Source organism: Oryx dammah, unplaced genomic scaffold, assembly GCF_014754425.2.
Source record: "Oryx dammah isolate SB20612 unplaced genomic scaffold, SCBI_Odam_1.1 HiC_scaffold_19, whole genome shotgun sequence".
In the NCBI taxonomy this organism is placed as follows: Eukaryota; Metazoa; Chordata; class Mammalia; order Artiodactyla; family Bovidae; genus Oryx; species Oryx dammah.
This window is the reverse complement of record NW_024070203.1, coordinates 5469010-5494890: the sequence shown is the minus strand read 5'-3', so window position 1 is coordinate 5494890 and position 25881 is coordinate 5469010. Positions and strand designations below refer to the sequence as shown.

At 36.1% G+C, this 25881-nt stretch overlaps 1 protein-coding gene across 1 annotated transcript in view; it reads left to right on the top strand.

Moving 5' to 3' along the window:
* The window catches only part of ADGRB3 (adhesion G protein-coupled receptor B3), an 880035-nt gene that overhangs the window by 508508 nt on the left and 345646 nt on the right, over window positions 1-25881 (top strand). The window contains exon 17 of the mRNA XM_040261415.1: window positions 3973-4016. Within this exon, the coding sequence (XP_040117349.1) occupies window positions 3973-4016 (44 nt within the window). The remainder of the gene's footprint in view (window positions 1-3972; window positions 4017-25881) is intronic.

The window sequence follows — 25881 nt, the reverse complement described above, 5'->3', positions numbered from 1 at the left end:
ATGAGGGTGAACAATTGTGATACACCCATTCTGTACCCATAAAACCATCTTGATTTTACTTTCAGTACAACAGGCTTTGCATGAGATGATTTTGCCCAAATTGTGGCTAATGTGTTGTGAGCACATTTAAGGTAGGCTAGGTTAAGTAATGATGTTTGATAGGTTAGGTGTATGAAATACGTTGTCAATTTACAGTATTTTCAACTTGCAATGGGCTTATCAGAATGTAACCCACTCATCATCAGTCAAGGAGGCTCTGTATTGATTTGCTTGATGTTGAGACAGAGGAAAGAAGTAAAAGAAAATATCAAAGACTATTAAAGATAGTACAAATGATATGTTTAGAACATCTATGGTAACTAGAAAATGTGACTCTTGGTATACTTTTCAAATGCTTGAAACCGGGTGAGTGGTAATGTTTAACTCAACTGCACTGTTCAACTTTACAGTTTTGAATGGAGTCAGGAGACAGTTTTTTGGCCAAAATTTTATTTTTAAAGAACAGCGTATTCTTTCCAAAAGTTTTCAAATATATTAAGTTTTAATATTTAAGTATCAATTATATTGACTGCTCTATAGATTAATTTCTGGTCCATTTGGCTCATTTACCAGACAGTCTTTATTTTTTTAATGTCATGAATTTCTTAAATCCACTTTTGTGGGTTAGTTCACAGCCTGATTATTTTCCCCTTGCTTCTGCCATTATATTATGTTCCTCCTTTTTGTCAAGCTCACCATTTCCTGTTATTGATTTCCCATAAATTCCTCATAACAGATCTTACAGCAGAGTGCCTTTGAGAAAAGTATCTTAAAATTATAGCAAATATTTTACAAGTAATTTCTTTTAGCCAGTTTCTTTTTTTTTCCCCATGTTTAGAATTCATTCATCATTGGTTTCGGCTTTACCATCCCACATTCTTATTCCTTAAGTGACTGGTCTATCGAGGTACTAAGATCCTCTAATCTGCTTGTTCTGCATATTTCTATAAACTTCAGATGTTTATGTAATTGACCTCAGCCCACAGCCCCACAGGGTGACTGTTCTGGAATGAACGTTCACAGAGGCATATCTGTCTTTTGTGTAGGTCCCAGAATGTACAGTAAAAAGCAAAATGGAGTGGTGCATGTCAGAACCTATAATATTTCTCATGTGGATTGTTTCTAAATTTTCAAAAGGACAGAGAGAGAGAAAAGCATGAGCTCTAAGGGGTGAGAGTGAGGAAGATAGGGATTAAACTAACATTTGACAGAGGTATGTGTAAGAGTAGAAAAGGCATTTCTCACCTTTATACTTTTGTCCCAAGTGAAAATTAGTTTTCTTAGAGGGTTAAAACAGAAAGAAATATCTAAACAATTAAGCTTATATTCTATTTCTCTTCTAACTTTATTGTAACTTGTTATGAATTATAATTATGAAATATTAATCCTATCATCAGTATCCTGTGCTGTTTTATATAGAGATTGACCTTAATCTCACTTGTCCATTCCTAAAGAAGTGAGCTCAATATAGAGGACCTGTAATTTCAAGGTTTTATGCTTACTGCCTGTATCCAGTGTACACACTCCCATGCCCTTTATTGTCATATTCCAAGGATAATTTTCTATAAATTGCCTTGAACTCTTTTGAATAGAACTCTAGATATATATAAAATAACTTTATGATACAACATTGTATTTCTGCTGAGGACTTGTTAGGAAGTCAGAAGCTGTGTCAGAATTTCAGGTAAAACTAGAAAGGGTCTCATAGAACAGAGAAAGAAACAAATTTGAAATGTCATCACCTCTTCATCTCATGAACATCTACATATCTCTGCCCCACGTAATGACTAGATAAGGACCCACTTTGTCATGGAACTTTCTGTAACACAGGCCATGATGCTCTGTCCATCATTTGTCCCCTAAAAAATAAATTATGACTAGCGATATTTATTTTGAGCATGTCTCTATTGTTATATGAACATTCCACATGTTCCTCATCAATCTCTATAAGACTATAACCCATTTCAAGGAAGGGAATGATTTTTATGCTCTGAGAACATGGTTTATAGGTATGAGTGTCTGATTAGAAGAAAGATACTTTAGAGATCTGGTCTATGAGGGATTCTGAAGAATGGTAACAGTGCTAACATATGGGAGTTAGTCAAATGTCCCAATTAAAATGCTAATAAAATTGGGATCAGTTCAGTTCGGTCGCTCAGTCATGTCCGACTCTTTGCAACCCTGTGGACTGCAGCACACCAGGCTTCCCTGTCCATCACCAACTCCTGGAGGTTACTCAAACTCATGTCCATTGAATTGGTGATGCCATCCAGCCATCTCATCCTCTGTCATCCCTTTCTCCTCCCGCCTTCAGTCTTTCCCAGCATCAGGGTCTTTTCAAATGAGTCAGCTCTTCGCATCAGGTGACCAAAGTATTGGAGTTTCAGGTTCAGCATCAGTCCTTCCTAGGAATATTCAGGACTGATTTCCTTTAGGATGGACTGGTTGGATTCCTTGCAGTCCAAGGGATAGATTTCACCAATTTTAGAATAATGAGCCAAAGTTATGTTTCTTTTTTTTCTTTTTCTAATAGAATTCTAGAATGGACATAGTGAACAGTACTTAGAGAGGCAATGTTTCCCAAAAAACTTGCCTAGATTTTGAAGATATTGCTTTGCCAGATCTACCCCAGTAATTATCTATTTGGAAAAGGGAAGTTCATAGCTGGCAATCACTGAGGGAGCTTGTCCACCTGCAGGAAGGTGTCTGTAGTCTGTTTCAGGACTGGAACTTTCACCTGTCTTGGCTTATTCATCATTTTGATATCAGTGACTAGTTGGATGAGCCCATAGATGTGATGTGTCTTCATCCTGCAGTGAGCCAAAGTTTAGAAGAAGTAGTAAGTGTGTGGGATGTCAAGATCAGGATTTAGAAATCTTTCCTGAGAGACTTGAATGTGTCAAGCTCAGGAGAAAACTGCAAAAATATCCCATATACTGTTGGTGTGTTATGAAGAATATGGCACCTATATGGAGAGGCAAAGTTCCACTTTGTCCTATGCGTGTAGCATGGGTGGATGTTTTCCTAGGCACACTGTAAAGTAAGCACTCCAGAAGATGAGTGTCATGGAGAGTGAGAGAACTTGAAAGCGACAGAGTATGTTTAATAGAAAAGACAAGAGGATCTGTGGATAGCTAAAGATAATACAGAGAAGAAGAATTACTAGGTTAGTTTCAAAGGGAACAATAAGACCCCATGAATGTAACAGAAAAACAAAAAATAAAACATTCCAACAATCAGAGCTCTTCAAAACTGTGTGCCTGATGGATTATCCAATGTGGAAAACTCATTGTGTCATCCTGAAGGTCATCTTGGCTACTCCGTATATAATTATTAAACTAAATAAAAATTTAGCATGTTTCCCCCATAGCTTTATTAGATGTGATTCTATGGAACTATGCTCTGTTGGTTAAGAAAATATTGCAAGCCCACAGACTCTCTGGAAGTGCTCTTGTCTTTTAGAAGCTACACCCCCGGAAACAGAATAGGACATGGCAGGGGGTGCCTAACACAGAATGTTTTACTGTGATTTAACTACTGCAAGTATTTCTTAAAGGAAATAATCCAGCAGTTAGTATTTTGGAGAAAAAAAATCAAATAGAAATCATAAAAGTAGAAACCATGTTGTATATGAAAAAAATATATAAATATAAAAGTATAGACTGTGTTGTAAATGGAACTTTCACTTATAATTTAAAAAATGACATGTGGGTTATGATATTTGGAATAGATATAAGTTTTCTTGAGTAGAATTTCATCAAATGAGCCATTAAACCTATGAAGAAGGACATGCAAATTTTTATTCAAAACAGAGGTGGAAAGTATCTTACTGCAAGATAAGAAATATGCCATTCTGTTTGCATTTCACAGAATGCTTCAGTTTTTTAATACACCTATTCCAAATACATTTATTCTTTCTCTTCTTACTTTTAGGGTACTTTGAATCCCTATTGTGTGTTATGGGATGACTCAAAAACGTAAGTGACTGATGTTTCCTTACATTACTTTGGACTAAATATTCAAAGCACGTTAAGTTATTTCAGCTGCCTTCTAGTCCACTGGAATATGATAAGTTAGTGGGATAGAGTTACACTTATTGAGAAAAGTCTCCTTTTTGAAGCTGTAAGACAGCATGATGAATGTGTTTGTGTGTGTGTTGATGCCATCAGGTTATATCCCAAGATAGGACTGCATTACCTAATGTGTAAGGCATATTGCAATGCGAATTCCATGAGGATTTTAAAAAAGCTTTACTGTTTTGAAATTATAGTAGCTCAAATGCTATTTCAACATTTTGCCCTAGTGATTCCACTTAGCATTGCAGAATAAAATAGCAATTTCTATGGTCATTTAGCCAATACATTACTTGCATGACCTTGAATCTATTATCAGAGTAATGCAATATTTATATGGCCATTCAAATTGTTTTCTTATGAAAATATTGAGTGACATTTAATTTTCTTTTTCTATATTTTATGGATTCATGAAGACAAAAGAAAATAATTGCAATAAACAAGGATGAATTATTCTTCCATGTATTGCTTTGTTTGTACAAGTAATTGCAATATATCTGGTCAAAATCATCTTAATCTCATTGGTAATGCTATGAGATTTTAAGGTCTAAAAGAGCAGAAAATCCATGATTAAGGCTTAATTAGACTCCCATACTTTAAGTACTTGTGTGAGTTTCTCTCAGTGTCGTAGCCAGATTATACAATCTTCTTTTTCTTGGTTTTGCATGGAGGAGAGATTAATGTCAATCAATCTCAAAAAGTAGTACCACCATGTGTATGCTGTCAGTTAACGCACCACATTCTATGTATTCTAAGAATTTTTCCAGTGTTCTTCCCCCTTAATTGGATGTGTATTCAGGGTTTTATGATGTTGCTTGTCTCCTATTTGTAGTTATTGGAGAGCTTAGAAGAGGGATGTTCTTAGATTTCTAGGTAAACAACAAACCTATTGGAAATGTGCTAATTCTTAGGATAGTGATGTAAGTTAAAATAGTATTTATGTGGGTGAAAAATAAATTATATGAATCATGTTTTTTTCTTTCCTTTTTTCTTTTCAGTGGTATGAATCATGTTTTGTTTTGTTTTTTTCTTTAGAGTCAGATATCCTAGGATCCTCTTTTCCTAGGAACCTTAGTGCATAAAGAGAGTCTCAACTTGCCGGGTTATAACATGAGTTGGATGCTCTCACTGATGTGATTTTTGTTGCTTTTTAAAACCACATGAAGAAATCCACTGTAGTAAAATTTTTGCAAGATTTCCTCTTTACCAATAGCCGGAGAAGATGTTCAGAGTATATTCTAAGTCACTGTTTAGTATGTTGTATAGCAAGGGAAATATAAAAGTCTACCAAAAACAACTAATTGTTTTCTACTCAAGAAAAGCATGCCATCTTACACACATGATTACAGGTATTTATATATCTCCATGAATAATAACCAACTTTTGTTTAGTTTCATTATCTTTTTAGTGGATAGAATATGTTTCTATATTGATCCAAGTAGGAGAATGCATTGGTTATTTCAAAAGACCTTTGGGACTTACAGGAATACTATAGAAAAAGTGGCATTCCCTTATTTTGTGTTTCTCTTGGTGTGCTTTCTCAGTTTTTCTAAGGTGTTAAGTTTAATTTATGGAACTATTGATGCTTGAGGTCAGCACTGAGTTTACAAATCAATCACATTCTACTTTCTCTAACATCTGCTGACTCTTATCCATCACAAAGAACATGTCTTGGTTTTACAAACTTCAACTTTGTAGTTGTCCTTGAAGAAAACTATTCAGTGAGAGGAGGTGTGTTTAGCTGCCTTTCAAATCATCTTATCTCCAGAGATCAGTGCAGTTCGTGTTTCCTTGATGTATCTGAAGAGTGATCAAAAATCTTTCCTCTGTGACAGAAATTCCATCCTGTCATACTTTTTAACAGACTGCTTCATCATTAAATTGTTTTTCTGGGTGAGTTTGAAACAATGAAGGTTAAGACAATTTTTTGTTTGTTTGTTTCTTCATACCTGTTCTTCTATTTAGATCATGTTCACATATACAATAGTTTTATCAATGCAGTGATGTTAATTTTGAGTATAAGACACCAAGCATAGTTAATAATGAAGAGACATGGCTCTTGTTTTTTTATCAGAAAAAGATTGATCTAAATGATGTTTTCAAGATTGTAGTAGCACAGTTGAAATTAGAAGTCATTTTTTAAAAATTTTGGTGTACTTTACAATTCTGTATTGGTTTTGCCATACATTGACATGAATCCACCATGTGTGTACATGCATTCCCAAACATGAAGTAAAAAATAAATAAATAAAAAATAAAACACTATACACTCTCAAAAAAATAAAAAATAAATAAATAAATAAAATATTGAGATACAAAATAAAATAAAATAAAATTTTGGTGTAAGTAATCAAATTACCTTAAATTTTTATTAAGATGTATTTGACAAGTAATGTTATGTTAGTTTCAGGTATGAAACGTAATGATGCCATATTTGTTTATACTGCTAAGTGACCACCATCATAAGTCTAGTTACTATCTGTCACCAATGTTGTTTTGTTTTTTAGTCGCTAAGTAATGTGTGATTCTTTTGTGACCCCATAGAAGGTAGCCCACCAGGCTCCTCTGTCCATGGAATTTCCCAAGCAAGAATACTGGAGTGGGTTGCAATTTCTTTCTCCAGGGGATCTTCCATACCCAGGAATTGAACCCATGTCTCCTGGTTAGAAGTATATTCTTTACCTCCAAGCCATCTGGGAAGCCATCTGTCACCATTATTTAGTTACAAACTTTTTTCTCTTATGATGAGAAAGTGGGATGAAGAAGGTAGGGAAAACCACTAGACCACTCAGGTATGACCTAAATCAAATTCCTTATAATTATATAGTGGAAGTGAGAAATAGATTCAGGGATTTAGATCTGATAGACAGAGTGCCTGAAGAAATATGGACAGAGGTTTGTGACATTGTACAGGAGGCAGTTATCAGCAACATCCCCCAAAAAAAGAAATGCAAAAAGGCAAAATGGTTGTCTGAGGAGGCCTTACAAATAGCTGAGAAAAGACGAGAAGCTAAAGGCAAAGGAGAAAAGGAAAGATATACCCATTTGAATGCAGAGTTCCAAGGAATAGCAAGGAGAGATAAGAAAGCCTTCCTCAGTGATCAATGCAAAGAAATAGAGGAAAACAATAGAATGGGAAAGACTAGAGATCTCTGCAAGAAAATTAGAGATACCAAAGGAACACTTCATGCAAAGATGAGCACAATAAAGGATAGAAATGGTATGGACCTAACAGAAGCAGAAGATATTAAGAAGAGGTGACAAGACAACACAGAAGAACTATACAAAAAAGAGCTTTATGACCCAGATAACCACGATGGTGTGATCACTCATCTAGAGCCAGACATCCTGGAATGTGAAGTCAAGAGGGCCTTAGGAAGTATCACTATGAACAAACCGAGTGGAGGTGATGGAATTCCAGTGGAGCTGTTTCAAATCCTAAAAGATGATGCTGTGAAAGTGCTGCACTTAATATGCCAGCAAATTTGGAAAATTCAGCAGTGGCCACAGGACTGAAAAAGGTCAGTTTTCTTTCCAACCCCAAAGAAAGGCAATGCCAAAGAATGCTCAAACTACCACACAATTGCACTCATCTCACACGCTAGTAAAGTAATGCTCTAAATTCTCCAAGCCAGGCTTCAGCAATACGTGAAGCATGAACTTCCAGATGTTCAAGCTGGTTTTAGAAAAGGCAGAGAGACCAGAGATCAAATTGCCAACATCTGCTGGACCATGGAAAAAGCAAGAGAGTTCCAGAAAAACATCTATTTCTGCTTTATTGACTATGCCAAAGCCATTGACTATGTGGATCACAATAAACTGTGGAAAATTCTGAAAGAGATGGGAATACCAGACCACCTGACCTGCCTCTTGAGAAACCTGTATGCAAGTCAGGAAGCAACAGTTAGAACTGGACATGGAACGACAGACTGGTTCAAAATAGGAAAAGGATTACATCAAGGCTGTATATTTTCAACCTGCTTATTTAACTTACATGCAGAGTACATCATGAGAAACACTGGGTTGGATGAAGCACAAGCTGGAATCAAGATTGCTGGGAGAAATATCAATAACCTCAGGTACGCAGATGACATGACCCTTATGGCAGAAACTGAAGAAGAACTAAAGAGCCTCTTGATGAAAGTGAAAGAGAGTGAAAAAGTTGGCTTAAAACTCAACATTCAGAAAACTAAGATCATAGCATCCGGTCGCATCACTTCATGGCAAATAGATGGGGAAACAATGGAAACAGTGACAGACTTTATTTTGGGGGGCTCCAAAATCGCCAAAGATGGTGACTACAGCCATGAAATTAAAAGGCACTTGCTTCTTTGTGGCTGACCCAAGGAATAACTTGAAAATACTTTGCTCACATCACAAAAAGGCTTATTTTAGTTATAAAAACGTTTCTTTTTACACTTGTGTGATTGATAATTTGCACATTTTTGGCGCTACTCCAAATTTGGATTTTTGGGTATTGAATCTTGTGTTGATGACATTCCTTAGAAAATCTATAAGTCTTCCTTTCATCTGAAGCTATATTTATCCTGTTCTCAGCAACACCATTTGTTGCTAACAGGTCTGTGAAATATTATGTTTGTTCTCAGAAAATGTTTTAGAGATTCATTTTTTCTTTATTTTATTTCAGTTGATTTATAGTATTATAGTAGTTTCAGTAGTATAGCATAGTGATACAACATTTTAAGACTGTACTCAATTAAAATTTATTATAAAATAATGGCAATATTTCCCTGTACTGTACAAAATGTTCTTGTTACTTATTATTTTGTACACAATAGTTTGTATCTCTTAATCTTATACCCCAATTTTGTGGTCATCTCATCCCTCTTCTCACTGGTAACCACTAGTTCTCTGTATCTGTGAGTCTCAGTTATATGCATATAATTGGATTTATTTTTTATATTTCATATATAAATGAAAACAGAGTCATTTGACTAATTTCACTAAGCATAATGCCTTCTAGGTCCACTCACATTGTTGCAAATGGCAAATTTCATTCTTTTTCATGGCTGAGAAATATTTCAGTATTTCGTTGTTCACATCTTTATCCATTCATCTGTCAATGAACTCATTGCTGTTGCTTAGTTGCTAAGTCGTGTCCAACTCTTTGCAACCCAATGGACTGTATCCTACCAGGCTCCTCTGTCCATGCAATTTCTCAGACAAGAATACTGGAGTGGGTTTCCATTTTCTTCTCCAGGGGATCTTCCCAACCCAGGGATCAAACCTGTGTCTCCTACATTGGCAGGCAGACTCTTCATCACTGAACCACCAGGGAGGTCCTTGTGTGTGTATGTTGCTTCTATGTCTTGGCTATTATTTATATTGTTGCTATGAACATTTGTGGTGCATGTATCTTCAAATTAGTATTTGGGCCTTTTTTTTTTTTTTTTTTGATATATACCTAGGAGTGGAATTGTGCGATCATGTGGTAGTCTTATTTTTACATTTTGGAGGAACTTCTATACTGTTTTCCATAGTTTCTATACCACCTTACATTTCTACAACAGTGTGCTAGGATTCCCTTTTCTTTCCTTACCAGTATTTGTTATTTGTATACTTTTTGATGATAACCATTTTGAGAGGTGTGAGGTAATACCATATTGTAGTTTCGATTTTCATTTTTCTAATAATTAGCGATGTTATGTGCCTGCTGGCCATCTTTTTTTTTTTTTTTTTTAGAAAAATGTCTATCCAGATCTTCTACTCATTTTTAAATTGTTAGCTTTTAAAAAGAGTTGTATGAGTTATTTATATATTTTAGAAATGGACACCTTATCAGTCATATCAATCACAAATATTTTCTCCCATTCCATAGGTTGTCATTTTGTTTTGTCAGTGGTTTCCTTTACTGTGCAAACACATTTAAGGTTAATTATTAATAGATTACATTTATTAACTTTCCTTTTTGTTTCTTTTATTGCTATAATTTATGTCAGGGTGTTACACCTGTGTTCTTTTCCAGGAGTTTTATGGCTTCAGGCCTTACACTTGGCTCTTAATGCATTGTGAGTTTATTTTTGTACATGGTATGATAAAATGTTCTAGTTTCATATTTTTCTGCTTAGCTGTCAAGTTTTCAAAGCAGCAGTTATTGAAGCAACTGTCTTTCCTCCATTGTATATTTTTCACTCCTTTGCTGTGTATTAATTGACCATAGGTTCCTGAGTTTGTTTCTTCTGTTCCATTAATCTAAGTGTTTGTTTTTGTGTCAGTATCATGCTGTTTTGACTACTGTAGGTTTGTGTTATTGTCTGAATTCAGGGACCATGATAACTTTAGCTTTGTTGTTTTCTCTCAAGATTTCTTTGGCAATTCAGGAATTGCTGTTTAATATGTTGTTTAATATGAATTTTAGGATTATTTGTTCTAGTTCTATGAAAAATTTGATTTTGATAGGTATGGCATTTAATCTGTAGAGTTCATTGGCTACTGTGGCAATTTTAACAATACTTCCAATTCAAGAACATGAAGTATACTTCCATTTCTTTGTATCATCTTTATTTTCCTTAATCAATATATTGTAGTTTTCAAAGTCTAGGTGCTAAATTATTTCTTTTTGAGGATAATTTAAATGGAATCGTTTTACTGCTTCCTCTTTTAAATAGTTCACTATAGTCTTCTATCCTGCAACTTTACTGAATTTGTTTATTAATACTTATAGATTTTTTTGGTGGAAACATTAGGGTTTTCTATGTATATCATCATAACATCAGCAAATAGTTGACAACTTTACCTCTTTTCTTCCAATTTACATGTCTCTTATTTCCTTTTCTGTCTCATGCAGTAATTAGGATTTCCGGTACTGTGTTAAATAGATATTGTAAGAGTAGGCATCCTTCTCTTATTCCTAATTTTAGGGGAAAGGCTTTTCATCACTGAGTGTTTCCTGTGGGTTTACCGTAACTTGCCCTTATTATGTTGAGATATGTTCCCTCTATATCCACTGTGAGTTTTTATCATGAATGGATTCTGAAGTTTGTCAAATGATTTTTCTGTGTCCATTGAAATAATCATGTAATTTTTACCCTTCTTTTTGTTGATGTTGTCTATCACATTGGTTGATTTGTGAATATTGAATTGTCCTATGATCCTTGAATAAATCCAAAATTGATCATGGTGTGTCATACTTCTTATATATTGTTGAATTTGGCTTACTAATATTTTGCTTAGGACTTTTACATCTATATTCATTGCAGGTATTAGTCTTTAAGTTTCTGTTTTTGTAGTATCTTTGCCTGGTTTTGTTATGAAGTGGCCTCATAGAATGAATTGGAGAGTGTTCTGTGCTCTTCAGTTTTTCTGGAATACTTTGAGAAGGATAAGTATTAGTTCTTCTTTATATGTGTGGTAGAAATCACCTGTGAAGATGTCCAGATCTAGATTTTTTGTTTTCTGGGAATTTTTTTTTAACTGCAAATTTAATTTCAGTATTGGTAATTGGTCTGTGCAAATTGTCTATTTCTTCTTGTTTCATTCTTGGTAAGTGTTTGTCTCTGGAAAGTTGTTCATTCCTTCTATGTTATCCAATTTGTTGGTGTATGTTCTCATAATTTTTTTTTGTATTTTTGTAATATTGATTAGTCTTCCTCTTTTATATCTCACTTTGTTTATTTGATTCCTTTCTCATTTATTCCTGGTGAGATAGCTAAAAATTTCTCATTTTTTTTAATCCTTTTAAGAAACCAACTCTTGGATTCATTGATTTTTATTTCTTCTTTCTTCTTTTTTGTCTCTATTTTTAAAATTCCTCTGTGATCCTTAAATTTTTCTTCTTTTCTGCTGACTTTGGGCTTTTTTGTTCTTATTTTTCTACTTCTTTTAAATATTAGGTTAGGTTATTTATTTGAAGGATTTTTGTTTGTTTTTTGAGGTAGCTGTTTTTGTTGTTTAGTAGCTAAGACATATCTGACTCTTTTGTAACCCTCTGAACTGTAGCCTGCCAGGTTTCTCTATCCATGGGATTTTCCAGACAAGAATACTAGTGTGGATTACCATTTTCTTCTGTATTGGCAGGCAGATTCTTTAGTGCTGAGCCACCAAATAAGCCCCTGAGGAAGGCAAATTATGAAGTTCCCTCTTAGAAATGCTTTTGTGCATGCCATAGTTTTGGGAAACCGTGTTTCTATTTTCATTTATCTTTGCATGTTTTCTGATTTCACCTTTGATTTCTTCATTGAACCACTGCTTTTTTAGTAGCACATTGTTTAATCTCCATATTTTCATTCTTTCTTTCTTCTCTTTCTGTAGTCAAATTCTAGTTTTGTATTATTTTCTTTGGGGAAAAGATACTTAATATAATTTCTATAAACTCCTATTTTTTGTATAATTAATTTATTTTTTATTGAAGGATAATTGCTCTATAGAATTTTGCTGCTTCCTGTCAAACTTCAATATGAATCAGCCATAGGTATACCTATAGCCCCTCCCTTTTGAACCTCCCCCCATCTCCCTCCCCATCCCATCCTTCTAGGTTGATACAGAGCCCCGGTTTGAGTTTCCTGAGCCATTCAGCAAATTCCTGTTGGCTATCTATTTTATATATGGTAATGTGTACTCTTCCCATACATCTCACCCTCCCCTCTCCTCTCCCCATGTCCATAAGTCTATTCTCTGTGTCTGTTTCTCCACTGTTGCCCTGTAAATAAATTCTTCAGTATCATTTTTCTAGATTCTGTACATATGTGTTAGAATAGGGTATTTATCTTTCTCTTTCTAACTCACTTCACTCTGTATAATTTTTTGAGACTTGTTTTGTGGTCTAATATGGTCTGTTTAGGAGAATATTCCACGTGCACTTGAGAAGAATGTGTATGCTGGTGGTTTGGGTTGTAAAGTCCTATACACATCTATTAAGTTCAATTGGTCTACTGTGTCATTTAAGACCATTGTTACTTTACTGATTTTCTACCTGGATGACCTGTCTGTCCATTGATGTCATTGGGAGTGCTAAACTCCCCTATTTTTATTGTACTATTGTAAATTTCTCTCTTTAATCTATTAATATTTGCTTTTTATATTTAAGTGTGCCTGTATTGTGTACATATATGCTAATGAATATAACCTCTTCTTTTATTGATCACTTTATTCTTATATAGTGCTCTTCTTTGTCTGTTTTGAGTTTCTTATAAAATATTTTGTCTTTATAACATATGAGTACAGGTATCCTTATTTAAATAATTTTCATTTGCATTAAATACATTTTCCAATCCTCTCACTTTCATTCTGTGTATTTCTTCAGATTTCAGATGAGTCTCTTGTAAGCAGCATATAGATGGGTCTTGTCTTTTTAACCCCATAAACCACCTTATGTATTCTGATTAGAGCAATGTCTGTTGAAATTTATATAATTATTGGTAATTGTTTACTTATTGCCATGTATTACTTGTTTCTGATTGTTTTTCTTTTTTCTGTGTTTTTATTCATTTTAGTTTCTTCCTTTATGGATTAATGATTTTGTGTTGTGGTATGCTTTTTTTTTCTCCTATAGTTCTTGTATATCTATTGTACATTTTTTGATTTGTGGTTACCATGAAGTTCATATATGTTGTCTTATAACTGTATCTACTTGTTTTAAACAGGTAGTCCTTACCTGTCCTTCAAGTTCAAACACATTTAAAATCAACACACAGAAATCCCTTGCATTCCTATACACTAATAACGAGAAAATAGAAAAAGAAATTAAGGAAACAATTCCATTCACCATTGCAACGAAAAGAATAAAATACTAAGGAATATATCTACCTAAAGAAACTAAAGACCTATATATAGAAAACTATAAAACACTGGTGAAAGAAATCAAAGAGGACACTAATAGATGGAGAAATATACCATGTTCGTGGATCAGCAGAATCAATATAGTGAAAATGAGTATACTGCCCAAAGCAATCTATAGATTCAATGAAATCCCTATCAAGCTCAGCAGTATTTTTCACAGAGCTAAAACAAATAATTTCACAATTTGTATGGAAATAAAAAAATTTTCAAATAGCCAAAGAAATCTTGAGAAAGAAGAATGGAACTGGAGGAATCAATCTGCCTGACTTCAGGCTCTCCTACAAAGCCACAGTCATCAAGACAATATGGTACTGGCACAAAGACAGAAATATAGATCAATGGAACAAAATAGAAAGCCCAGAGATAAATCCACACACCTATGGACACGTTATCTTTGACAAAGGAGGCAAGAATATACAATGGAGAAAAGATAATCTCTTTAACAAGTGGTGCTGGGAAAACTGGTCAACCACTTGTAAAAGAATGAAACTAGAACACTTTCTAACACCACACACAAAAATAAACTCAAAATGGATTAAAGATCTAAACATAAGACCAGAAACTATAAAACTCCTAGAGGAGAACATAGGCAAAACACTCTCTGACATAAATCACAGCAGGATCCTCTATGACCCACCTCCCAGAATACTGGAAATAAAAGCAAAAATAAAAAATGGGACCTAATTAAAATTAAAAGCTTCTGCACAACAAAGGAAACTATAAGCAAGGTGAAAAGACAGCCTTCAGAATGAGAGAAAATAATAGCAGAAGCAACTGACAAACAATCTCAGGGGGGTGGGAGGGGGGTTCATGTTTGGGAACGCATGTACACCTGTGGTGGATTCATGTCAATCTATGCCAAAACCAATACAGAATTGTAAAGTAAAAATTAAAAATAAATAAATAAATAAATTTAAAAAAATATATACAAGCAACTCCTACAACTCAATTCCAGAAAAATAAACGACCCAATCAAAAAATGGGCCAAAGATCTAAATAGACATTTCTCCAAAGAAGACATACGGATGGCTAACAAGTACATGGAAAGATGCTCAACATCACTCATTATCAGAGAAATGCAAATCAAAACCACAATGAGGTACCATTTCATGCCAGTCAGAATGGCTGTGATCCAAAAGTCTACAAGCAATAAATGCTGGAGAGGATGTGGAGAAAAGAGAATTCTCTTACACTGTTGATGGGAAGGCAAACTAGTACAGCCACTATGGAGAACAGTGTGGAGATTCCTTTAAAAAACTGGAAATAGAACTGCCTTATGACCCAGCAATCCCACTGCTGGGCATACACACTGAGGAAATCAGAATGGAAAGAGACACATGTACCCCAATGTTCATGGCAGCACTGTTTATAATAGGCAGGACATGGAAGCAACCTAGATGTCCATCAGCAGATGAATGGATAAGAAAGCTGTGGTACATATACACAATGGAGTATTACTCAGCCGTTAAAAAGAATACATGTGAATCAGTTCTAATGAGGTGGATGAAACTGGAGCCAATTATACAGAGTGAAGTAAGCCAGAAAGAAAAACACCAATACAGTATACTAATGCATATATATGGAATTTAGAAAGATGGTAATGATAACCCTATATGCGAGACAGCAAAAGAGACACAGATGTATAGAACAGTCTTTTGGACTCTGTGGGAGAGGGTGAGGGTGGGATGATTTGGGAGAATGGCATTGAAACATGTATAATATCACAGAAGAAACTAATTGCCAGTCTAGGTTCAATGCAGGACACAGGATGCTTGGGGCTGGTGCACCGGGATGACTCAGAGGAATGGTATGGAGAGGGAAGTAGGAGGGGAGTTCAGGATTGGGAACACGTGTACACCTGTGGTAGATTCATCTTGATATTGGAAAAACCACTACAATATTGTAAAGTAATTAGCCTCCAATTAAAATAAATAAATTTAAATTTAAAATTTTTTTTTAAATAAAAGATCTACATTTTTAACTCCCTTCTCTCACATTTTGCTTACATGTTTTACTTCTTCGTGTTTATCCCTATACTGATTATTATTGTTATAGTTGCTTTTTTTCTTTATTTCTTTCATCTTTGTACTAGCTTACTTAAGTGGTTGAACATCAGCCTTTACCATATACTTACTTTTACAGTAGGATTTTTCATTTCTTTTATATATATATATATATATGGTGCTATAATCTTTTTTACCACTTATAAAAGACCCTTTAACATTTCTTTGAGGTAGATTTAGTATTGATAACAACTTTTAAGTTGTGCTTGAATGAGAGATTTTTTTTTTATCACTCTTTCAATTCTAACTGATAATCTTGCTGGGTAAATTATCCTAGGTTACAAGTATTTTCCTTTAAGCACTCCTATTTGGCTTGCAACATTTTTGAGGAAAAATCAGCTTGTGGCCTTGTGGGGGTTACCTTGTGTATGGCTCTTTGTTTTACTCTTCCTGCCTCTAGAATTCTCTGTAACTTTTGCCATTTTAATTATAATATGTCTTGATCTGGGCCTGCTGGGGTTTATGCTCTTTGAGACCCTCTATGATTCCTATGCCTGGATATGTTTGATTCCTCAGCTTTGGGAAATTTTCACCGATAATTTCATGGACTACATTTTTGACAGACACACCCCTGCCCCCCACCCCGGGTCTATCTTCTCCTTCTGGGGTCCCTATAATACAAATATTGATATGCTTAGTGTTGTCTTAGAGGTCCCTTAAACTGTTGTCAATTATCTTTTCTCTTTATGCTGTTCTTATTTGGTGTTTCACGTTATTCTGTCTTCCAGTTCATGTAAGTGTGTTTCTATGTCACTTAGTCTGCTGATACTGTCTAATGTGTTTTTCATTTTAGTTATCATATTCTTCAGTTCTGATTAGTTCTTGTTCATATTTTCTAGTTCCTTGTTATAATTTCACTGTGTTAATCTATTATTTTCCCTAATTCAGTTAGCATTCCTAATGCTTTGAACTCTTCATCTGATAAATTTTTAACTTCTGTGTCGGCCTCCTCCACCCCCCCGCCAGGGGTTTTTCTCTTTTTCTTACACTTGAGAGTAGTTCCTCTGCCTTTTCATTTTGCTTAACTTTCTCTGTCCCTGTGTGGGTGAAGTCATTACCTATTATAGTGATGAAGGGGTGTCCTTATGTGGGAACTTCCTTGTACAGTCTGCATGTGCCCAGTGGCCTTGGTGGAAGGGCTGAATTTGATGTGAATAAAAGTCAAATTTTTCCCTGGGGTTTGCTGGCGCCTACCACCTTGGTAGGAGATGGGGCTGGAGATAGAAGACCTAGGGCCAGGGCAAGGTGTGAGGTGGGGCTTCTCCTGTGCTCAGTGGCCACCACCACTATGTCAGGGACAGGGGCAAGTCCCAAGTTACTAGAGGAAAAGCCCTTGTGGGCAAGTCTTAGCTAGCTTTGTTTCCTCTAAGTGTGTATTCTCCCCATTCCCAGCCCTGGTACTATCACTCCAGAGGTGCTCAAACAAAAGCCACTGCTGTGCATGCTCGACATGGATCTAGACATGGGGTGTGGTGGCCCTGGCCGTAAGTGCCCCAGGCTGCTTCTGGTGCACTGCCTGTTGTGAGTGTTAGTAACAGCTGCCTCCACCCTGCTCAGATGCTTCTTCAAGTCTGAGGAGCGTTTGAGCCTTATTGCCAAGTTCCGTTGGGCCACAGCAGTCCTCCCCACAGGAAGGGGAGGATCACCTGCATCAGGATGCAAGAGGATCCAGAGTGAGCACCCAGCTCAGGCTGGGGCACATGTCAGGGTGGTCGTGGGAAGCTAACCAGCAAATCCAGAGTTTCAGCCTACGCTCTCCACTCTTTTTTGGGAGTAGGCAAGCATGTTCACACTCCTTACAAGCAGAATCCGGGCTTCCCTTAGTTCTCCTGTTATTCCCACTGGCGTTCCAACCAGTCTGTTAATGTTCGACCCCATGGTTGGGGTGCCTGACCTGTGGTTCACATTGCTCACTCCCAAGGGAGGATCTCCATCTGTGTAGTCTTCCTGTTCCTCTGAGTCCCCTCCAAGGGGCCCAGGTCCCCACCCACTCTCTTCTGTCCCCATCCTACCTGATTATATGGGAATCTTTCTTACAGCCTTGGTGGTGCAGGAGCCTTTCTGCTAGTTTTAGTAAGAATTGCTCCACATGTAGATGTCTTTTTGATGTGTTCCTGGAAGGTAAGTTCCACAGTTTCCTAGTCGCCAATCTGGATCTCCCTCTCCAGAGTTTTAATTGCATGACTTTTAATTGTAACTTATTAATGATTGATAAACAAGTTCATAAATCCATTTATAACTTATTTTCTTGACTTATAGTGGAAGCCAAAAGCTTTTGCAGACTAGACTTTTACGTCTCTACATTTCAAATCGATTTATTGGAGTTGCAAGTAGCAATAGTCACATCTTGACTGAGACTGACGCTGGCTTGTTTTATCTCAAAATCATTTAATTGAAGTGTTCTTCTCTTTTACTTTTGCTATCCTTATTTCTTAATACCAATGAAACCTTTCTCTCTTATTCATATTGTAAGCCCTCATTTCATTGATCTCACAGTATGATTCCTAGAAAATATAAAACTAACACCTTAGCCAAATCTCATCATTCCAGGGAGCTTGTTATCCCTGTTCTTGATCTTCAGGTGACAGACATACCTGTGTTGTTAGGGAAACATATACTGTCAGGAAATACACTTTAAGAAAGATATGCTAGCTCTTAGAAGTTCAAAGCAATTATACAAAACATTGCTACTATTGGATAACCAACCTTTGTTGTTGTTGTTGAGTCTCCAAGTCATGACCAATTCCATGACACAATGGACTGCAGCATGCCAGGCTTCCATGTCCCTCATCATCTCCCAGAGTTTGCCCAAGTTCATGTCCATCCAATTGGTGATACCATTGAACCATCACATCCTCTATCACCCTCTTCCTCCTGCCTTCTCAGCATCAAAGTCTTTTCCATTGAGTCAGCGATTCACATCAGGCGGCCAAAGCATTGGAGCTTCAGCTTCAGCATCAGTCCTTCCAAAGTGTATTCACTTTAAAATTGAATTGATTTAAAATTGGGTTGATTCCTTTAAAATTGACTGTTTGATCTTGTTTCCAAGGGACGCTCAAGAGTCTTCTGCAATACCACAAATTGAAAGCATCAATTCTTCAGTGCTCTACCTTATTTATTGTCCAACTTTCACATCTGTACATCACTACTGGAAAAACCATAGCCTCGACTATACAGACCTTTGTCAGCAAAGTGATGTCTTTGCTTTTTAGCACGTTGTCTAGGTTTGTCATAGCTTTCCTGCCAAGAAGTAATTGTCTTCTAATTTCATGGCTGCAGTAACCATCTGCAGTGATTTTAGAGCCCAAGAAGAGGAAATCTGTTACAACTTCCACCTTTTCCCTTTCTATTTGCCATGAAGTGATGGGACAGGATGCCATGATCTTAGCTTTTTAAATATTGAGTTTTAAGCTGGTTTTTTTCACTCTCCTCCTTCACCCTCATCAAGAGACTCTTTAGTTCCTCTTAACTTTCTGCCATTAGAATAGTATCCACATATCTGAGTCTGTTGATATTTCTCCCAGCAATCTTGATTCCAGCTTGTAACTCATCCAGCCCCGTATTTCACAGGATGTATTCTGTGTATAAGTTAAAAATACTGGGTGACCATAAACAGCCTTGTCATACTTCTTTCTCAGTTCTGAACCAGTCAGTTGTTCCATGTAAGGTTCTAACTGTTGTTTCTTGACCTGCATGCAGGTTCTCAGGAAACAGGTAAGATGGTCTGGTATTCCCATCTCTTTAAGAGTTTTCCACAGTTTATTATGATCCACAGAGTAAAAGGCTTTAGCATAGTCCTTGAAACAGAGGTAGATGTGTACCTAGAATTCCCTTGCTTTTTCTGTGATCCAGCGAATGTTGACAATTTGATCTCTGGTTCCTCTGCCTTTTCTAAACCCAGCTTGAACATCTGGAATTTCTCAGTTCAAGTAATTCTGGAGCCTAGCTTGGAGGATTTTGCATAATCTTACGTGGTAGATGAATGCAATTATCTGGTGGCTTGAACATTCGTTAATACTGCCCTTCCTGGGAACTGTGATGAGGGTTGACCTTTACTAGTCCTGTGGTCACTGCTGGGTTTTCCAAATTTGCTGACATATTGAATGCAACACTTTAATAGCATCATCTTTTAAGACTTTAAATAGCTTTGCTGGAATTCTGTCACCTCCATTTGCTTTACTGGCATCAGTGCTTCCTAAGGCCCACTTGACTTCACACTCCAGAATGGCTCTAAATGAGAAACTATACCATCATGGTTATCTGAGTCATTAAGGTGTTTTTTGTGCAGTTTTTCTGTGAATTCTTTCCATCTCTTCTTGATCTCTTCTGATTCTAGTAGGTCTTTATTATTTCTTTCCTTTATTGTGCCCATCTTCGGATGAAATGGCCCTTTGATATTTCTAATTTTCTTGAAGAGATCTCTAGTCTTACCCTTTCTGATTCTCTAAGGAGGCTTTAAAAATAGCAGTGGAAAGAAGAGAAGTGAAAAGCAAGGGAGGAAGGGAAAAGTATGCCAAACTAAATGCAGAGTTCCAGAGAATAGCAGGAGAGACAAGAAGGCCTTCTTCAAACAACCTTTATCCTCTGAATAATAACTGAATGATATGGCATAGTCTCTGTGCTCTATTCAAATTGCTCTCTGAACTGACAGATAGACAGGAAAAAACTGATAAAAGCAGAACTTAATAATAGCAATGGCTTACAATGATTATAAGGGAAGAAAAGGAAGAATGAAGAGATCTTATTGGAGAAATTTTATAAAATAATTAAGAAAGAAAAGAGATCAATTATACTTCAAAATCCAACCAACAGACAAACAAAATTATACAAGAAAGGCATCAGATTTGTGGTTACCAAAGGCAGGAGTGAGAAGAAGGTGAATTGAATGAAAGCAGTCAAAAGGTACAATATTGCCAGTTTATAAGGTAAATAAGTTCCAGGGATATAATGTAGAGCGTGATTAATGTAATTACTATTGCTAGATGTTATTATGAAAGTTGCTAAGAGTTTAAATCCTAAGAGTTCTCATCAGTTCAGTTCAGTTCAGTCACTCAGTCATGTCCAAATCTATGTGACCCCATGAATTGCAGCACTCCAGGCCTCCCTGTCCATCACCATCTCCTGGAGTTCACTCAGACTCACGTCCATCGAGTCCATGATGCCATGCAGCCATCTCATCCTGGGTCGTCCCCCTCTCCTCCTGCCTCCAATCCCTCCCAGCATCAGAGTCTTTTCCAATGAGTCAACTCTTCGCGTGAGGTGGCCAAAGTACTGGAGCTTCAGCTTTAGCATCATTCCTTCCAAAGAAATCCCAGGGCTGATCTCCTTCAGAATGGACTGGTTGGATCTCCTGCAGTCCAAAGGACTCTCAAGAGTCTTCTCCAACACCACAGTTCAAAAGCATCAATTCTTCGGCGCTCAGCCTTCTTCACAGTCTAACTCTCACATACATACATGACCACAGGAAAAACCATAGCCTTGACTAGACGGACCTTAGTCGGCAAAGTAATGTTTCTGCTTTTGAATATACTATCTATGTTGGTCATAACTTTTCTTCCAAGGAGTAAGCGTCTTTTAATTTCATGGCTGCAGTCACCATCTGCAGTGATTTTGGAGCCCAAAAATATAAAGTCTGACACTGTTTCCACTGTTTCCCCATCCATTTCCCATGAAGTGATGGGACTGGATGCCATGATCTTCATTTTCTGAATGTTGAGGTTTAAGCCAACTTTTTCACTCTTCTCTTTCACTTTCATCAAGAGGCTTTTTATTCCCCTTCACTTTCTGCCATAAGGGTGGTGTCATCTGCATATCTGAGGTTATTGATATTTCTCCAGGCAATCTTGATTCCAGCTTGTGTTTCTTCCAGTCCAGAATTTCTCATGATGTAGTTTGCATATAAGTTAAATAAGCAGGGTGACAATATACAGCCTTGACGTACTCATTTTCCTATTTGGAACTAGTCTGTTGTTCCATGTCCAGTTCTAACTGTTGCTTCCTGACCTGCATACAGATTTCTCAAGAGGCAGGTCACATGGTCTGGTATTCCCATGTCTTTAAGAATTTTCCACAGAATTCTTATCACAAGGGAAAAATTATTTTCTATTTATTTAGTTTTGTACTTATATGAGATGATGGATGTTCACCAGACTACTGTTATAATTGTTTCATGATGTATGAAAGCTAAATGATTATGCTGTACACCTTAAACTTATATAATACTGCATGTCAGTTGTATGTCAGTAAAACTGGAAGAAAAAAAGAACAAGAACTGCTATGTAAAACAGTAAATGTATGGTCTTCTTTTTATGGCAAAAGGGAAGCATCTTTTACAGCCTTGCAGCTATCTAACTGAAATATTTTCTTCAGAAGCAATAAAAAAAGAAAATCTATTTTCAAAATATTCTGCATACTTGCAGTCATGATTCCAGAAGATCAGTACTTCTAGAATTTCTTTTACAATTAACCAGAGACAGGATTTTAAAACTACTTAGCTTCAAGAAGCATTATTACTCTTTTGGGTAGATTTATCTTTGAAAACTAGTTAAAATTTAACTGAGTACCTCATAGAAATCAGTACTTTGGAAAGAAATTACATGAATATATAATAAATGTCTGACATTCAGTATTCCAAATTGACTTTGTTATTCACAATTTCTAGTATATCCAATGTAAATCCTAGGTGTCAGTTAAATTTTACTGGACAGTGTCTGAGTACATGTCTGCCTCTCTGCAGTTAGAATTGGAAGAAATAGCTAGTTCTGAATGACACTTGATGTAATTCTGCCTCAGTTGACATATTCAGGGCCCATATGGATCAACTGCAGAAGCAGTTATATTATCAGTGTTTGTGTCTTAAGATGTCAGAATTTCATGGAATTTACCATTATTTGTTCAGGTTCAACGATCAGTTCTCTAGTAAAATAAAGCCAATGTGCTTTTTCCCCTTAAATATTCACATGATAACAGAAAAAAGATTATTAGATGCTTACATTATCAAAATATGAGTTTTATAAATTAAAATTTAACCAATCTCTAAAAAATTAAATATATTACTGTGGTCAATAACAACCATGCCTAAAGTCATAATAGTTACTGGTGTTCAGATTTACAATTGATAAAGTTTTTGCCTCTGTTCACAAAACACAAATACTATTCTAAAAGCACTGCAAAAAGCAATAGAAAAAACTTATTTTCTGAGAAACTACCAATATAATTAAAGATTCTTTGGTATGAAATTAAGTGATGCTTTCTTTACTTTTGCTTTTCTTAGACTGTACATTACTTTTTGAAGTTCCATGTATTCACAGTTGTGTGTTTTCTCATAAACTCATTATAATTTAAAATTACATTTTTTCACCTTTATTTAATAATATTTTTCCTGTTTCATCCTTTAAAATAAAAAAAATAGAAATTTTTAAATTACATCATAAACTCTAAGCAATTTAATGTAGTTTCCTAAAGCATATTTTTGAATTTGTTAGTGTATAAAGTATCATTTTTAACTGATAAAATTTACATAAGTGTATCTAATACTATTAACAACCCATTATGTCCATTATTGTGAGATGTAAAGTTCAAGATATATTGCATTCTGCCTTTAATATGCATTCTGAGGACTGATAAGTTCAGTTCAGTTAGTCATGTCCGAATCGTGACCCCATGGATTGCGGCACACCAGGCTTCCCTGTCCATCACAAACTGCCAAAGCGTGCTCAAACTTGTGTCCATCAGGTCAGTGATGCCACCTAACCGTCTAATACTCTGCCGTCCCCTTCTCCTCATGCCTTCAGTCTTTCCCAGCATCAGGGTCTTTTTGAAGGAGTCAGTTCTTCACATCAGTTGGCCAAGGTATCAGCTTTAGCATCAGTCCCTCCAATGACTATTCAGAATGATTTCCTTTAGGACTGACCAATCTGATATCCTTCCAGACCAACAGACTCTCAAGAGTCTTCTCCAACACCAAAGTTCAAAACATCAATTCTTCAATGCTCAGCCTTCATTATGGTCCAACTCTCACATCCATATATGACTACTAGAAAAACCATAGCTTTAATCTTTGGATCTTTGTCAGCAAAGTAATGTCTCTGCTTTTTAATATGCTGTCTAGGTTTATCATAACTTTACTTTCAAGAAGCAAGCGTCTTTTAATTTCACAGCTGCAATCACTATCTGCAGTGATTTTGGAGCCCAAGAAAATAAAGTCTGACACTGTTTCCAGTTTTCCCATCTATTTGCCATGAAGTGATGGGACTGGATGCCATGATCTTAGTTTTCTGAATGTTAAGTTTTAAGCCAGTTTTTTCACTCTCCTCTTTCACTTTCATCAAGAGGCTTTTTAGTTCCTCTTTGCTTTCTGCCAAAAGGGTGGTGTCATCTGCATATCTGAGGTTATTGATATTTCTCCTGGCAATCTTGATTCCAGCTTGTGCTTCATCCAGCCCGGTGTTTTGCATGATGTACTCTGCATATAAGTTAAATAAGCAGGGTGACAATATGCAACCTTGACATAGTCCTTTCCCAATTTGGAACCAGTCCATTGTTCCATGTCCAGCTTTTATTGTTTCTCCTTGACCTAAATACAGATATCTCAAGAGGTTGGTAAGGTGGTAGGGTATTCTCGTCTCTTGAAGAATTTTCCAGTTTGTTGAGATCCACGCAGTCAAAGGCTTTAGTATGGTCAATGAAGCAGAAGTAGATGCTTTCCTGGAATTCTCTTGATTTTTCTATGATCCAACGGATGATGTCCATATGATCTCTGGTTCCTCTGCCTTTTCTAAATGCAGTTTGAACATCTGAAAGTTCTCAGTTCACATAATTTTGAAGCCTAGCTTGGACAATTTTTTAAAAATTAATTTATTCTAAGTGGAGGCCGATTACTTTGCAATATTGTGGTGGTTTTGCCATACATTTACATGAATCAGTCATGAGTGTGCATCTGTCCCCCATCCCGAACCCCTCTTCCACCTCCCTCCCTATCCCATCCCTCTGAGTTTTCCTAGTGCACCAGCTTTTAGTGTCCTGTTTCATGCATAGAACTTGGACTGGTCATCTATTTCACATATGGTAATATACCTGTTTCAATGCTATTCTCTAAAATCATCCCACCCTCACCTTCTTCCACAGAGTCCAAAAGTCTATTCATTATATGTGTCTCTTTTGCTGTCTCATGTATAGGATCATTGTTACCATCTTTCTAAATTCCATATATATGCATTAGTATACTATATTGATGTTTCTCTTTCTGATTTACTTCACTCTGTACAATAGGCTCCAGTTTCATCCGCCTCATTAGAATTGACTCAAATGTGTTCTTCTTTTTATAGCTGAGTAATATTCCATTCTGTATATGTACCACAACTTTCTTATCCATTCATCTGCCAATGAACATCTAGGTTGCTTCCATGGCCTAGCTATTGTAAACAGTGCTGCGATGAACATTAGGGTACACGTGTCTCTTTGAATTCTGGTTTCCTTAGTGTGTATGACCAGCAGTGTGATTTCTGGGTTGTATGGCAGTTCTACTTCCAATTTTTTTAAGAAATCTCCACACTGTTCTCAATAGTTACCTTTTCTCCACATCCTCTCGAGTATTTATTGCTTGTAGACTTTTGGATAGCATCCATTTGACCAGTGTGAGATGGTACCTTATTGGGGTTTTGATTTGCATTTCTCTGATAATGAGTGATGTTGAGCATATTTTCATGTGTTTGTTAGCCATCTGTCTGTCCTCTTCAGAGAAATGTCTGTTTAGTTCTTTGGCCCATTTTTTGATTGGATCTTTCATTTTTCTAGTATTGAGCTGCATGAGCTACTTATATATTTTTGAGATGAATTGTTTGTCAGTTGCTTTGTTTGCTGTTATTTTTCCCATTTTAAAGGCTGTCTTTTCACCTTCCTTATAGTTT